The sequence below is a fragment of the Saimiri boliviensis genome, chromosome 20 (assembly GCF_048565385.1).
Source record: "Saimiri boliviensis isolate mSaiBol1 chromosome 20, mSaiBol1.pri, whole genome shotgun sequence".
NCBI lineage: Eukaryota > Metazoa > Chordata > Mammalia > Primates > Cebidae > Saimiri > Saimiri boliviensis.
In genome coordinates, this window is record NC_133468.1 from 25,164,976 (window position 1) to 25,180,706 (window position 15,731).

The 15,731-nt window shown below is 41.1% G+C and overlaps 1 protein-coding gene across 1 annotated transcript in view; it reads right to left on the minus strand.

Moving 5' to 3' along the window:
- ITK (IL2 inducible T cell kinase) overlaps positions 1-15,731 on the minus strand; it is an 83,177-nt gene that overhangs the window by 16,671 nt on the left and 50,775 nt on the right. Inside the window, exons 7-11 of the mRNA XM_003934775.4 lie at positions 11,324-11,389; positions 7,051-7,105; positions 4,352-4,434; positions 2,352-2,485; positions 171-245 (exon numbers count right to left, since the gene is read on the minus strand). Coding sequence (XP_003934824.2) covers positions 171-245; positions 2,352-2,485; positions 4,352-4,434; positions 7,051-7,105; positions 11,324-11,389 — 413 coding nt within the window. The remainder of the gene's footprint in view (positions 1-170; positions 246-2,351; positions 2,486-4,351; positions 4,435-7,050; positions 7,106-11,323; positions 11,390-15,731) is intronic.

A 15,731-nucleotide genomic window follows, 5' to 3' on the forward strand; every position in this document is an offset into this window, starting at 1 on the left:
TCGGCCTCCCAAAGTGCTGGGATTACAAGCTTGAGCCACCGCGCCCGGCAATATACTTGTTTTAATGGTGATCTGTAGCCTGGGAAACAGGTAGGCTCATGGCAAGTTTATTCAGAATTTGCCCCAGATCTTTAGGGACATGAGTTGACATTCCTGGATGTACTGCTCACCGTATCTCAGTCCCGCCGTAACCGGGGCTTTCTGCCTCCCGAAACAAACTGGATACCGGAGTCGAGTGACCAGGCCTGAGTTGATTGAAAAGTCAAGAAGCAGTGGTTAGGGCTTTGCTGTAGCAACCATCTAACTTAAATCACTAGAAAAAATAATCAAAGCAAAAGCTAATTTTATTCTGGAAAACAAATCCCAAAGCCTAACTGCTGATATCACACCCTCCTTGAAAACATTATGAGTGCAGATGGGTAGGTAGTAAAATTTCACGATTTCCACAAGACAGTTTGCTAATAGAAGATATATAATATAATTAAGTATTTGTTGTATTTTTCTATTTGTATATTTAGTGATTATTTGTAGTCAGAAAGAAGCAAGGGTGGGCTTTTGCCAGTTTTCTCCAAGTTTCCTGTGTGGGTGCTGATATAGTTTGGATGTTTGTTCCCTCCACATCTCATGTTGAAATGTAATCCCTGGCTTGGCATGGTGGCTCATGCTTATAATCCCAACACTTTGGGAGGCCGAGGCAGGCAGATCACCTGAGGTCATGAGTTCAAGACCAGCCTGGCCAATGTGGTGAACCCTGTCTCTACCAAAAATATAAAAATTAGCCAGGCATGGTGGTGCACACCTGCAATCCCAGCTACTCAGAAGGCTGAAGCAAGAGAATTGCTTGAACCTGGGAAGTGGTGATTGCAGTGAGCCAAGATCATGCCACTGCACTCCAGCCTGGGTGACACAACGAAACCCTGAGGGAAAAAAAAAAAAGAAAAGAAAGAAAAGAAAAGAAAAAAGAAAAGTAATGGCCTATGCTGGAGGTGGGGCCTGGTGGGATGTATCTGGGTCATTGGGTGATCCCTCATGAATGTCTTGGTGCTATCCTTGTGATAATAAATGAGTTCTCGCTCTGAGTTCACACGAGATCTGGTTGTTTAAATGTGTGTGGCACCTTTCCCCTCCTCATTCCTTCTCCTGCCATGTGATACACCTGCTCCCCTTCTGACTTCTGCCATGACTAAAATCTTACTGAGGCCTCCCTAAAAGCCAAGAAGATGCTGGCACCGTGCTTCCTATACAGCAATGAACCAATTAAACCTCTTTTCTTTATAAATTACCCAGCCTCAGGTATTCTTTGATAGCAATTCAAAAAAGCCTAACCCAGGTACCCTCTGGCTCTGTCCCGTAGGGCAGCAAACCCCAGCCTTTTTGGCACCAGGGACCGGTTTTGTGGAAAACCGTTTTTCCATGGATGGGTGTGGCAGGGGGTTGGTTTCAGGATGAAACTGTTCCATCTCAGATCATCAGGCATTTGATTCTTTTTTAAAATTTTTATTTATTTTTTTAAATTGCATTTTAGATTTTGGGGTACATGTGAAGAACATGCAAGAGGCTGGGCGTGGTGGCTCACGCCTGTAATCTCAGCACTTTGGGAGGCCAAGGTGGGTGGATCACCTGAGGTCAGGAGTTCAAGACCAGCCTGGCCAACACGGTGAAACCCTGTCTTTTAAAAAATAAAATAAAAAATAAAAATTAAAAAAAGGACATTGCAAGATTGTTGCATAGGTACATACATGGCAGGATGATTTGCTGCCTTCCTCCTCATCACCTGTATCTGGCATTTCTCCCCATGCTATCTCTCCCTAACTCCCCACCCCCTGCTGTCCCTCCCCGATTTCCCCCCAACAGATCCCAGTGTGTGATGCTCCCTTCCCTGTGTCCATGTGTTCTCATTGTTCAACATCCACCTATAAGTGAGAACATGTGGTGTTTGATTTTCTGTTCTTGTGTCAGTTTGCTGAGAATGATGGTTTCCAGGTTCATCCATGTCCCTACAAAGGACACTCATCATTTTTGATGGCTGCATAATATTCCATGGTGTATATGTGCCACATTTTCCCTGTCCAGTCTATTATTGAGGGGCATTCGGGTTGGTTCCAGGTCTTTGCTATTGTAAACAGTGTTGCAATGAACATTCGTGTGCATGTGTCCTTATAGTAAATTCTTATAAGGAGCACACAACCTAGATCCCACAAGTGCTATTCACAATAGGGTTTGCACTCCTATGAGAATCTATGCTGCCGATCCAACGGAGGCAGAGCTCAGGCGGTACTGCTTGCTTGCCCGCTGCTCACCTGTGGGGTGGCCCTGGTCCACCCCTGCTCCACCCCTGCTCTGGAGCTTACCTCCTCCATTATGCTGGTGATAGTTGATGAGAAGAGGGATGGAATCAAACACGTACTTTTCAGCCACATAATATCGCTTAGGATTGTCATTTGTTTCCTTGATGTGATAGTGCTTTATACAGGGATTGTTCTCACTTAAACAAATGAAACACAAATGTAGTGACTATTAAGAAGCAATGTTGAGACACAAATAAGTCTACTAGTATTAAGTTCTTATTATCTTTGTCTTGTAACCTCTCACAAAGATGGCAGCTATAGTTCAATGTGTAAATAGGTCCTGACAGGTTGGCCCCGGGTGCTTGCAGTACTGTGTTAAAAAGAACTCTGAGGCTGTGTCTGGACCCAGTGGACAGCAGTGCTGTGATGGATTGGTGATAGTTCTTCACTGCCACAAAATGAGGGAGTGGATGCATGTGCTATGTGTTTGCCCTGCCTGCTCTATAAATTTAACTGATTGGTCAGCATACATTGAGAAAGCCTCTCTGACCCCTTCACACTTATTTGACTTTGTACTGCTGCAGAGGATGAACAGAACAGGCCTGACTACTCTCCTTAGGAAGGCCTGCTTGCATTGTTAGCCCTTGGCTGGTGTTTGGGAACTTGGATTTCGGGACGGCTCTTTCCCTAACTGATGAGGGTGATGAGCTGTGCTGAAACTTTGCTAGAAACAATGTGCTCCGTGGTGAACACCTGTTTTCCTTTTGGGTATCTGGAATTTTGGCATCTGCTAGACACGAGCTGCCTGTGGAAACAGCCTCCAATAAAAGCCTTGGGCACCGAGTCTCTAATGAGCTCCCCTGGTAGACAGTGCTCACGTGTGGTCACAGCTCATTGCTGGAGGAATTAAGCACGTCCTGCGTGGCTCCAGTGGGAGAGGGCTCTCGGAAGCTTGTGTTTTGCTTCCTCTAGATTTTGTCCCATGTGCCTTTTCCCTTTGCTGACTTTGCTTTGGGTCACTTTGTTGTATTAAATCTCAGTAAGTCTCAGTCCTGGAAGGTCTCTCCTAATGAGTCTCCAAAGCTGAGGGTAGTTGTGGGGAGCCTCGACACAGACATTATGTCTCACCCCTTCTCCATCATACCTGTGGGATTGCAGGTTGTAGGTCACCTCCTGTCTGCAAGCCATGGCAGAGATGCAGCCCCTCTGTGATACACACCGTGTTCCCTCCCATCCCTGGATCGGGCTCTTGGCCACCTGCCCTTGCTCCACATCCTGCTCACATCCTCAGTCTTCCAAAAAAATTTTCCAAAGACACCTTAAAAATTATTTGTCTCTTAATTCTGACTACTTTGGCCATTGTCAAACAGCGGTTCTTAGTTAATTGGTTCTTACTAATGTTTTAATTAGAAGGGAATTTGAGACCTAGATAGGTTCTTAGACATCATTTTACAGAGAAGAAACAGGTCCAGAGGGGCAGACAAGCAGCAAGGGTCTTGCAGTCATTGGCTGGAGCCTGGATGTGGCTTGACCCTTTCGGACCCACGGTCACAGGGAGGCACCATCAGCTTCTGAATCTCGGTTTCTTCTGTGTGAAATGAGCATAGTAATACCTGCCTTCAGGACTTTTTTAGAATTGGAAATGGTCTGCATATTTTCTGGCACATAATAAAGACTCAATTAATGGTAAGCAGTTTTATGAGCAGAGCCAGAACTAGAGTTGATACATTTTTGCTTCCAGATAATAATATCTTTTCTGTTGCTCTATGTATTTTATACTCATCCAATACAGTGCCAAGTATTTTATGTCTTTAGAACTCTAAAATTAGGTATGCTAACTGAAAGCGGACCTGGCGTCTACCCCCAGCTCTGTCACTTTCTAAGTCTCTTCGGTTCTATCCTTGATCTCCATGGCCTTGGTTTTCTTCGAGTAAAGACGGAAAGCAGACCATTTCTAGTGAGCCTCTGCCTCTCGCACTGTCTGACTCTGTTGTCTGTGCTCCAGTGCTCGCACACTTCACAAGTGTTTCTCCCCACTTTGCTGAGCAGGGTTAGCTCCATACCTTACAATGGCCTTAGTGAACACAGACACGGTGTATGTTCCTGGAGTCCTAGAATCTCTTACCATGAAGGCTCCTTCTTTGCCCTGTAACGGTTAGAAAGAATGGAAGGTTAGTGATCTCAGGAAACCAGGCTTATGCCCCCAGCTCTGCTTTCTTGCCCACAGAAGGAGGAAATACTGTAGGCCCACTTGGCAAAGAGCAAATTTCAGTAAGAATGGCAACCGTTTCATTCATTCCTGTCCTTCAGCAGATATTTCTTGGTCTCCTTCATGGATCCCAGACTGTTCTCGTGCTGACGTGAACCATGAGTGGAAACAGACATAGCTCTGCCCTATTAAAGCTCCCATGTATTTATCAGACTCTTTACAGATATTTTCCAGTTCTTACCACAACACGGTCATCTGGACACTGGTATCCTTAATTTCCAGTGACACTGAGTGCCAGAGAGCTTAAGTGACATTCCCAAGACCCACAACTAGAAAGTGACTGAACTGGGATTTGAACTCTGGCATGCAAGCAAAACCAAGGCTCGGTCTACTACTCCAGGATACCTCCTGTCAAAGGATGTTAGAAGCTGCTTCCCCATTCCCCCACAAAGGCACAAAACTGTCCTGAAAACTTCATCGGTGTCTTACTGGGAATATATGTCTTTTTATAAAATTTTAGAGTCGTGGGTACATGTGCAGATTTGTTATGTGGACATACTGTGTGATGCTGAGATTTGGGCTTCTGACAGGGACCCACTGAAGTTTGCCCTCACATTTAACTAAGGAGGAGAAGACAATTTGGTAAAGTAGCTCAAAATATTAGTAAGGAGGCTGAGTGCAGTGGCTTATGCCTGTAATCCTAGCACTCTGAGATGCAAAAGTGGATGGATCACCTGGGGTAAGGAGTTTGAGACCAGCCTGGCCAACCTGGCAACACCTCGTCCCTACTAAAAATACAAAAATTAGTTGGGTGTGGTGGTGCGTGCCTGTAATCCCAGTTACTCAGGTGGCTGAGGCAGGAGAATCACTTGAACCTGGGAGGTGGAGGTTGTGGTGAGCCGAGATTGTGCCACTGCACTCCAGCTTGAGTGATAGAGCAAGACTCAGTCTCAAAAAGGAAAAAAAAAAATTAGTAAAGAGAAATGTTTCAACTGCCAGAGCAAGCAAAATGTGCTTAGCACCTCACAAGAACTGCTGTAATACAGGAATCATCTTTAGGAAGTCATTAATGTAGGCTGTTTAAAGTGTTCCATAGACGTCATTAACCAATGTATGATTTAAAATAACAAAACTACACTTGTTTAAACACAGTGTAATTCAGAGTTTTAGTTAATTTTGCACTCCTCCCAATTAGTTCTTTGTTATCCAATAAGACAGATTGGTGGCACCAGGTTTGTGCTGCCTACATTTGCATTGTAAGTTTAACTTGAGAAAGTACAGATTCCTGGGAACTAACGCTGGAGGTTCTGATTCTGTGGATCTGGAGTGGGACCTGGGAATCTGTGTTTTTGAACATTTCCCAGCAATTCTAATGTGTGTTTCTGGGGGAACTCACAGGAAATAATTAAATGCTGAGTTGATGTAGAGCCAAGGAAAGACCAGAGTCCAGTAAGGACCCAGCTCAACTTCTTTTCCTTTGTGGAATCTTTCCCGACTCCTTTGGAGTTTACCATGGTTTATTTTAGATTATCTGCTCGTTCTTTCTTCAGCATTTATCTTGCTTCTCGATAGAGTCCCAATGCCATGGACTGCGATCAGCCATGTAGGTCACAGGACAAGGAGCAGAAAGTGGCAGGATAAGGGCTGGGTAACTGTCATCCCTGACTTAATTCAATGCTCCCCTTGTACTTATTGAAAAACTGAGGCCCAGAAGGAAGAAGAGAAGAGCCCAAAGTCACACACTGAGCTGGTGACATAACAGGAACCAGAACCCAGTACCTGTCCCACCATACTGTGTTTTCTGTTTTCTCTTCTCTTTCTCCCTTAATCTTGACATCCCTGAGTAAAATCGGTCCTGCTATGCACACTGCATGGCTTTAGAGAATAACTGTTGATGAAAAGTAAGTTCAAACAGGTGCTATGTTTCCTCTGGACTCACAGTCCAACCAGGCTGAATCAGGTCACAGGCACCCCTGACCTCGACTGAGAAGAGGGCATAGCAGACCAGCCCTGATGGCACCCCACAGTCAGCCATCACCACTCACAAAGACTGCTGCAGCTGTGTGATGTCTGCATGTCAGTGCCAAGCCCAGGTGTCTTAGACTATGATTTGCTAGTCTTGTAAATCCCCAGAATATTTACAGCAGACATGAAAACTATTGTAATCGAACATGTCAACCCACTGCACTGGCATAAAATACCGCAAGGCTGATAAAACAGTACAGTTCTTTCTTTTCTTTTTCCCTTTCTTCCTTTCTCTCTCTCCTTCCTCCCTCCCTCCCTCCCTTTCTTCCTTCCTTCTTTCCTTTCTTCCTTCCTTCCTTCCCTCCTTCTTTCCTTCCTTCATTCTCTCCTTCCTTCCTTCTTTTAACAAATTCTTGCTCTTGCCCAGGCTTGAGTCCAGTGGCATAATAATAACTCACTGGAAACCTGAACTCCTAGGCTCAAATGATCTTCCCACCTTGACCTGCCACGTCGCTGAGATTCCAGGCATGAGACACTGCACTCAGCCTTAATTCATTTTATGTCAAAAGACAGGTTAAGGAGACTTACTGTGTCCAAAAGAAGTTTTTCAGCTTTGTCTCGGCTGATACTCTTATTGTACCACCTGAAAGCAAGGAAAAGTCGTATGTCAATGACATTTTAAAGTTTCATTATTTACTTATAAAAGACAATGCAAGAAAATCATACAGTCATTTTCTGTTTCTACCAGTGCTTTAAATTTTTTTTAGAATACATTTTATTTATTTAACAAGCCTGCACATGTATGTTTCCACCAGTGCTTTTAGACTCAAAAGCAAATGCATGATTAAGTTTTCATTTCCAGGTATTAAAATGTTTAATTGGAAAGGAACATATACAGAATTAGCAAAATATTGATCATTGTTGATGCTGGGTTTGGGGAACATGGATATTCATTATATGATTCTCTCTACTTTTGTATATGCTGAAAGTTTTCTAAAATACAATTTTAGAAAACATTAATTTTCCTCTTTGTTTCATAAGTCAGTGGGCGGCTGATTACAAGGAGGAGGGTGCTAGGGCAACTATAAAAATGTAATACCAGTTTGAAAGTTCAGCAAATATCCTTTTAAAACAACTGTAGTATTTTACACTTTAAGACTGGTCTTCCAGACATTCTGCCAAGGAATTGCATTATTTTTATAATTTTGTTGCCTGGTAAAAAATAACAATAAAATGGTAAAGAAGAATATAAATGAGTTTTACGGATAAATTTTTATGTTGTTAACAATATTTGAGCCACATCCTGGACTCTGTGGCTGCTTTTTAGGTAAGAGGAGGCAGGCTAATCATCGGTTAATAACTGGTCTTGAAAATTAATAAATACAGGAGGAGAAAAGCTCTGGGTAGGGAAGGAATACCACTTACTGAACTTATTTGGCGTTTTGAGAGTAGCCATGACTAAAGGAATTCATGAATTCGTTAGAGGTTTTCAAACATTATAAGACAGAACCGTACCTCACACCAACACGGGCTCCTAGAGATTATCTAATTGAGCGCTGGGCAAACATAGACTTCATGTCATACACAAGCCCCCAGCAGTAGTAGTGGCTGCCAGGAGCTGTGCATTGAAAAGGTTGTTGTCAGCACGGTGGGTAAGTAGTTTCACTATCAAGGAGTAATGTCTACCTGAGCTCAGTGCTGGGGTGGGGAATGCCAGCAAGAGTCATGATTTGCTTTCCTTCATCTTGTCTGAGCCTTCATTTTATGGAGAAGGGATCAGAACTCAAACAGGGTGAGGTAACTTGCCCAAGGTCATGACTGCAAACCAAGGCGGGAGATCTGAATCCATTCAATTTACCAACCCATGATTATGTTCCCAGGTGGTACGTTTGTAAGTACTTACGCAGATCTCACCTGAAACTAGACAACTCTAAGTTCATGGATAAAAAGTTATCATATTGGATATCTTTCACATATCCAGTTGTATACTAAATATCTCAATGTTGGCTTGTAAGTCATGTTATTTTCCAGCTGAGATTCATAATCTGGAAAATGCAAACTGAAAGTCCACAGTATAAATAGATTGTTTGGTTTGTATGGTATAGTGTTTCATTTTTAAAATGGCTTAAAATACCTTTAGGTGTGTGAATAGACTTTTTTTATTTGCTCCAGGCCTCACTATTCCCTATTGCTTATCCTGTTGGAATTGAGTTTCCTCCTTTGATCATAAACAAAGAGATTCTGATTAAAAGCAAGGATGAACAAACAAAACTACATAGCCTAGTGGTCATTTGAAATAAATGCTTATTGTTTTTTTCTCCAAAGGTATTGCCTATAAATTTTTTAAAATTTTATTTAAGCATATCTCCTGTATGTTTTATTTCAGCTCAAGAATTCTTAGAACTGATGACTGTTCTGTTCACTGAGGGAAGTGCTACTCACACATACTTGATCAAAACAAGCCGAGAGCACCAGAAAACGATGGTTCTTCATTAAGGATTCTATTAGAATTTCAGCAACAAAATAACTTGGCCACATTTGAATTAAGAACCCTAATGTGTGAACAGGTGTCCTCATTAGCTTTATTCTTCAGGCCTGGTATCTTATATTTAGTGAGTAATTAATTTTTTAAGTAATTTCAAACTTAAAGAAAAGCTGTAAAATAGTATAAAAGAACCCTCATATACACCTCACCCAGATAAGCCAATTACTGACTTTTATACATTTGCTTTCGTATTCTTTTTAGATAGATATAGATTGATTTATTTTCTGAACCATTTGAGAATTGACTTTTACTTTTAAGTACTTCTGTGTCTATTTCCTAAGACATAAAGTATACACTTATCTAACCATGATACAATGACCAAAATCATGAGATTTAACATCTACATAATACCATTATTTAACTGCAGATCTTATTCAAATTTTATCAGTTGTCCCAATAATGTATAATAAAAACATTTTTTATGTGGTTCAAGATCCAGCCCAAGATCACTACCATATTTAGTTACTATGTCTTTTTAGTCTTTTTTTTTTTTTTTAAATAGAGTTTCACTCTTGTTGCCTTGGCTGGAGTTGCAATGGCAGGATCTTGGCTCACTGCCACCTCCGCCTTCTGGGTTCAAGAGATTCTTCTGCCTCAGCCTCCCAAGTATCTGGGATTACAGGCATGAGCCACCACACCCAGCTTATTTTATATTTTTAGTAGAGACAGAGGTTTCACCATGTTGGTCAGGCTGGTCTCGAACTCCTGATTTCATGTGATCCACCTGTTTCAGCCTCCCAAAGTTCTGGGATTACAGGTGTGAGCCACCGTGCCTGGCCTCTTTAGTTTTTTTTTAATGTGGACCAATTTCTCAGTCTGTTGTGCCTTTCATGGTACTAACGTTTTTTTGAAGAGCACAGGACATTAATTTTAGAGAATAATCCTTAAATTGGATTTGTCTAATATACTGTTATAAACATATCCTCATGAGTAAATCCAAGTTGTGCATTTTTGAGCCGAAATACCACAGAAGTGATGTGTGCCCTTCTCAGTGTATCACATAAGGAGAAACATGATATCTTTTTGCTCCATTATTTATGTGCATTTTGACTGACTGTTTAAGATGGGCCTACTAGTTACCTCCATTTAGTAATTACAAGTGATTTGTGAGGAGATACTTTGAGACTGTGTAAATATGCCATAGCTCATCAAACTTTAACCTGCTGGTGGTGACGTTCATTAAGGATTCTTGCCTGAATCAGTTAATCATTTTGAGCTACAAAATGATGATTTTTACAAAATGATGATTTTTAAACTTTATCATTCATTGGTTGACATTCTACTATAGGAAAAAAAAACCTTTCCTTTTTATGTATTTACTTCTTTATTTATCGATCAGTCTATTTATTACAGATTCTTATATTGTTCAATGGTTTGTAGTCTATTACTTATTTTAATACTTATTATTTATTTTGACACTCAAATTGTCCCAGATTTCATCAAATGGAGCCTGTCCCAGATTTCATCAAATGGATGATCTCTACTGCAGTAGAGATCCTGTGGTATTTTTATAGTCAGCCAATAATTTATTGCTAACCTAGGGAGGATTCTTTAGGACTATATTTTCCAAAAACAAATAAAATATCTTCTTCAGATATGAATGGTACAAACAAGAGAAAAAAGATAAGGCCAGGCTAGATTTGGGGATCGGGAGTCACTTTTGAGCAAGAATTAATAATTGTGCATAAACAAAAAACCTAATAAACAAAGTAAGAATCAACTTCTGTGCTCATTTGACATGCCTACATCTTTCTGGCTGGGCACAGTGGTTCACACCTGTAATCCCAGCAGTTTGGGAGGCCAAGGCAGGAGGATCACTTGAACCCAGTAGTTTGAGACCAGCCTGGGCAACCTAGTGAGACCCTGTCTCTACAGAAAACTTACAAATTAGCTGGAGATGGGCGACATGTGCCTGTAGTCCCGGCTATATGGGAGGCTGAGGATTGCTTCAGCCTAGTAGGTCAAAGGTGCAATAAGCCAAGATCACACTACTGCACTCCAGACTAGGTGACAGCGAGACCCTGTCTCAAAAAAATTAAACAAGAAAAATGTATTTTCAAGTACTTCTTTATTTCTGGCACAAAAAGATGTTCCAAGTTCTTTTTTGTTCTATCCCTACTCCAAGCTATTTCTCCAGAAAGTCCTGGTTCTTTTTAGTGGAAAGTGTTATTTAGAAACCAGGATCTGGGTGGTATGCATGCACATTGCTGTGCAGTAGAGATCATCCGGCATTTTAACAGTCAATCAATAATTTACCCCCAACCTAGGGAGGATTCCTTAGGACTATGTTTCCCCAAAACAAAGAAAATATCTTACTCATAGGTTTCCAGATTATTTGGAGATTTTTCCACCAGATAACTGCTTGGTACATATCCTTCATGCCTGTTAAAAGAAAAATTAGTGTTTAGACTTACATAGAACTAAGTTTTACATCATTTTATAGGTTTAATCCACCAAAAGTCATTTAAAAATTGGGGGAATATCACATTATTTGGCATTTGTAATAAAATATTTTAAAGTTTAGAATAAAAGAGCTGGTAAAAATAACAGCAAACTGCTGTCTGTTAAAGAGACGCTGATTTCATGACTAAAATATGAAACAATAAAAAAGAAGCGCGATTTTACTTAAAAAGCTCTGCTTGCTGCTCTCCTCATTGTGAAATTTCCTCTACTGGAAAAAATATTAATATTCACTCTCTATTTTCTATAAGGAAACATTTTTGTGTGATAATTAGCATTTTTTCCACTTTAGTACTATCATTTTGTAGTCAGGAAACCAAAATAATTAAAATATAAAAGACGACTTTCCAACCACAGATTCTAAAAGATACTACCAGTTGGCATTGTAAGCTTTTTATTTTAAGGCCTCCATAACTGAGCTTTTTCAGATATGAATGGTAAAAACACAAGATAAAAGGATAAAGCCAGGCTAGATTTGGGGATCGGGAGTCACTTTTGAGGAAGAATTAATAATTGTGCATAAACAAAAAAGAGTGTTGGGGGGAAATGGGGGAGGGGCGGGGGGTGGGGAGGTGGGAAGAGATAGCATGGGGAGAAATGACAGATACAGGTGAGGGGACGGAAGGCAGCAAAGCACACTGCCATGTGTGTACCTATGCAACAATCTTGCATGTTCATCACATGTACCCCAAAACCTAAAATGCAATAAAAAAAAAATTAAAAAAAAAAAAGAGTATCAAACTTCTTTACATTTGTGTATAACTTTGTAGTTTTCAAAGCACTTTCACATTCGTTATCTCCTTTAATATCACAAGGTGAGGGCGGCATCCCTTCCACTCTCTGGACATCTAGCTTTATATCCGTCAAGTGAAGGGCTTAAACTAGATTATACGTAAAATTTAGTTTAAGTAGATAATCCATACACTGCCAATCTGTAAAAAAAGATGCCTGATAGGCCTGGTGCAGTGGCTCATGCCTGTAATCCTAGCACTTTGGGAGGCCAAGGTGGGCGGTTCACTTGAGCTCAGGAGTTTGAGACCAACCTGGGCAACATGGTGAAACCCCCATCTTTGGAAAATATACAAAAATTAGCCAGGTGTGGTGGCATGCACCTATAGTCTCAGCTACTTGGGAGGCTGAGGAACGAGACTCACTTAATGTGGGGAGGGAGGGTGGAGGTTGCAGTGAGCTGAGATCATGCCACTGCACTCCAGCCCGTGACAGAGCAAGACTCTGTCTCAAAAAAAAAAAAAAAAAAAAAATGCCTTTAGTTTTTTCCTCTTTATTTCATAAAATGTTTTAATTTTCTTACAGTAAGGCCAATTTTCAATCTAGTGATTATGTTTATGGGAAAGGTGTAATTGGTACACAGATTGACTGGAGATGTCAAATACAGGGTGACTGTCTTATATTTTACTCCTCTGGCAGACATTGCTAATCAATCACGGCATACTTTCTTTGGAGAACTGTACATCTGGCCTCAGATCATCCTTCACCCAGTGCTCAAGGCAGCCATTCCAACTGAAGAAACTCAGCTTATTCTGAAATTTGCTGTTCTTTCTGTATAACTCTTGGGATCCCTAATTATGTCTGGTTTTGCCATACTATACTTTACAACTATATTAATGGATCAAATAATATTTTGCTATTGAATACAATATGCCGCCAAAAGCTGGGTCATGTCCACAAATGATAACTCTAATACTTGTATGTGGATAGGTAAAATTTATAAAGCTCTTTCACTTCCAACATTTTCACTGATTTTCTCAACACTGTGAGACAGACAAAGCTGACATTATCTGCATTTTACAGTTCTGGAGATGAATTTGCGGAGGATAAGTTACTTGACCATGTTATATGACATGGTCATCTGTGAATCCTCAGCTGCATGTGACAAGAGTAGCTGAGTCCTCTGTCTTCCCATCTTGTGTACTTTCCACTATACCACACGATCACAAAGCAAACTGGGGAAATTCCCATAATGCTGACTGGCTGCTGGGGTGTCCTCTTTGATGCCCTTTGAAGTGCACAGTTCGGCCTTTCTACAGGTCACCAAATGAAGGGTTTAACTGTCATTTGGGGAATTAAGATCTAGAAGAAGAAATTTCCTGGTACATTAGGTGTGCTAAATAATGTCAGTTGATTGAACTAGTGAATTTCTAAGTCCCTTTGGTGTTTATAGACCCTGTAGACAGTCTTGAACCTATTTCGGATATGGGCCTCTCCAAAATGAACAAAGAGAGGGGGATGTGACCAACTTCAATTATCTCCCTGATTCAACTAGAGAGGGAGGTTTCAAATGAGAAGGTGGGGTCTGTTCTTAGCTAGCAAACCACACTGCCTCTCAAACCATGGTTCTGAATCTCATCACCTTTCACCCTTCCTCACTCCTGTCTTTCCTTCCCCTGCAATGGGGCTGATAAGCCTACTTAAAGAGGAGACACCTGGAAAATGTAAATTGGGTCTATGTAAAAGGTAAAGCGTCATCCTTGAAGATATTTGTGCCTCCCCCCACATTTTTTTAACTCATCAGATTGGCTTTTTTTTTAAGTTCAGTGATACCCAAACTCAGCACTTCCACAACCCTGTTAGCAGGAATGTAAATTTGGCAAGCTTTGTGAGGAAATTATATGTCAAAATTAAGATACCACATACTCGGACTCAATTGTTGCACAGTTAGAAATGTGACATACAGGCCAAGCATGGTGGCTTATGCTTGTAATCCCAACCACTTTGGGAGGCCAAAGCAGGAGAATTGCTTGAGCACAGTAGTTTCAGACAAGCCCTGGCAACGCAGTGAGACCCCATCGCTACAAAACATTTAAAAATTATCTGGGCATGGTGGTACATGCCTATAGTCTCATCTACTCAGGGGTCTGAGGTGGGAGGATCACATGAGCCTGGGAAGTCAGAGCTGCAGTGAACTGTGATAGTGCTGCTGTGCTCCAAACTAGGTGACAGAGAAAGACCCTGTCTCAAAAAAAAAAAAAAAAAAAAGAGAAAAGTTATGTGTGTGTGTGTGTGTGTGTGTGTGTGTGTATTCCAAAGATTGCCAAGACGCATGAACACAAGCTCTTCATTAAAGCCTTGTTTGAAACAGCAGAGGAAACAAACAGGCAAATAAATGTCCCACCACAATGGGTTATTTAAACATTTATAATACAATCATACATTCTAATATTATGCAATTTTTGTTTTTCTGAGATGGAGTCTCACTGTTGCCCAGGCTGCAGTGCAGTGGCACGATCTCAGCTCACTGAAACCTCCACCTCCTGGGTTCAAGCGATTCTCCTGCCTCAGCCTCCCAAGTAGCTGGGGTCACAGGCGCCTGCCACCACGCCCAGCTAATTTTTTTGTATTTTTAGTAGAGACGGGGTTTCACCATGTTGGCCAGGCTGGTCTCCAACTCCTGACCTCAGGTGATCAGCCTACCTTGGCCTCCCAAAGTGCTGGGATTACAGGTGTGAGCCACTGCACCCGGCCTATGCAATTATTTTCAAAATGAAGATTTGCAGGTGCTGGAATGAAAAGATCTTTAATGTGTATTATATCATTAAAACTTAAAAGCAAGACGCAGAACAGAATGGATCAACTTGGTACAAGTGAAAAAAGGATGCATTTGCATACGTATAACTTGTTTAGGATACACAAAAAGGTATTAATAGTAATCACCTTTTTTTTTCTTTTTTTGAGACAGTCTTGCTCTGTCACTCAGGCTGGAGTACAGTGGCACCATCTCATCACACTGCAACCTCTCTGTCCTGGGTTCAAGTGACTCTCATGCTTCAGCCACTGGAGTAGCTGGCACTACAGGCGTGCTCCACCGCATCTGGCTAATTTTTGTATTTTTAGTAGAGAAGCTGTTTCACCATGTTGGCCAGGCTGGTCTTAAACTCTTGGCCTCAAGCGATCCGCCCACCTTGGCCTCCCAAACTGCTGGGATTACAGGTGTGAGCCATGGCACCCGGCCAAATAGTGATTACTTTTGGACTTGATGTGGAGGTAAATAGAGGATGGCTTATTTTTTTTCATGTATATTTCTCTCTACTGTTAGTCAAATAAAATGTTGACATAAATAATTCATATGTTGCAATGACAGCTTTTTCTTTTTTATATTTTAAAATTAATGATAACCTCATACTTTGAAAACATGTAAACCCTTAATATTAATATACAAAGATGTTCACTGCAGTGCTGTTAATATTTGCAAAATATTGGAGACAACCTAAGTGTTCAACAAAGGAATTTGCTAATTTAGGGTACA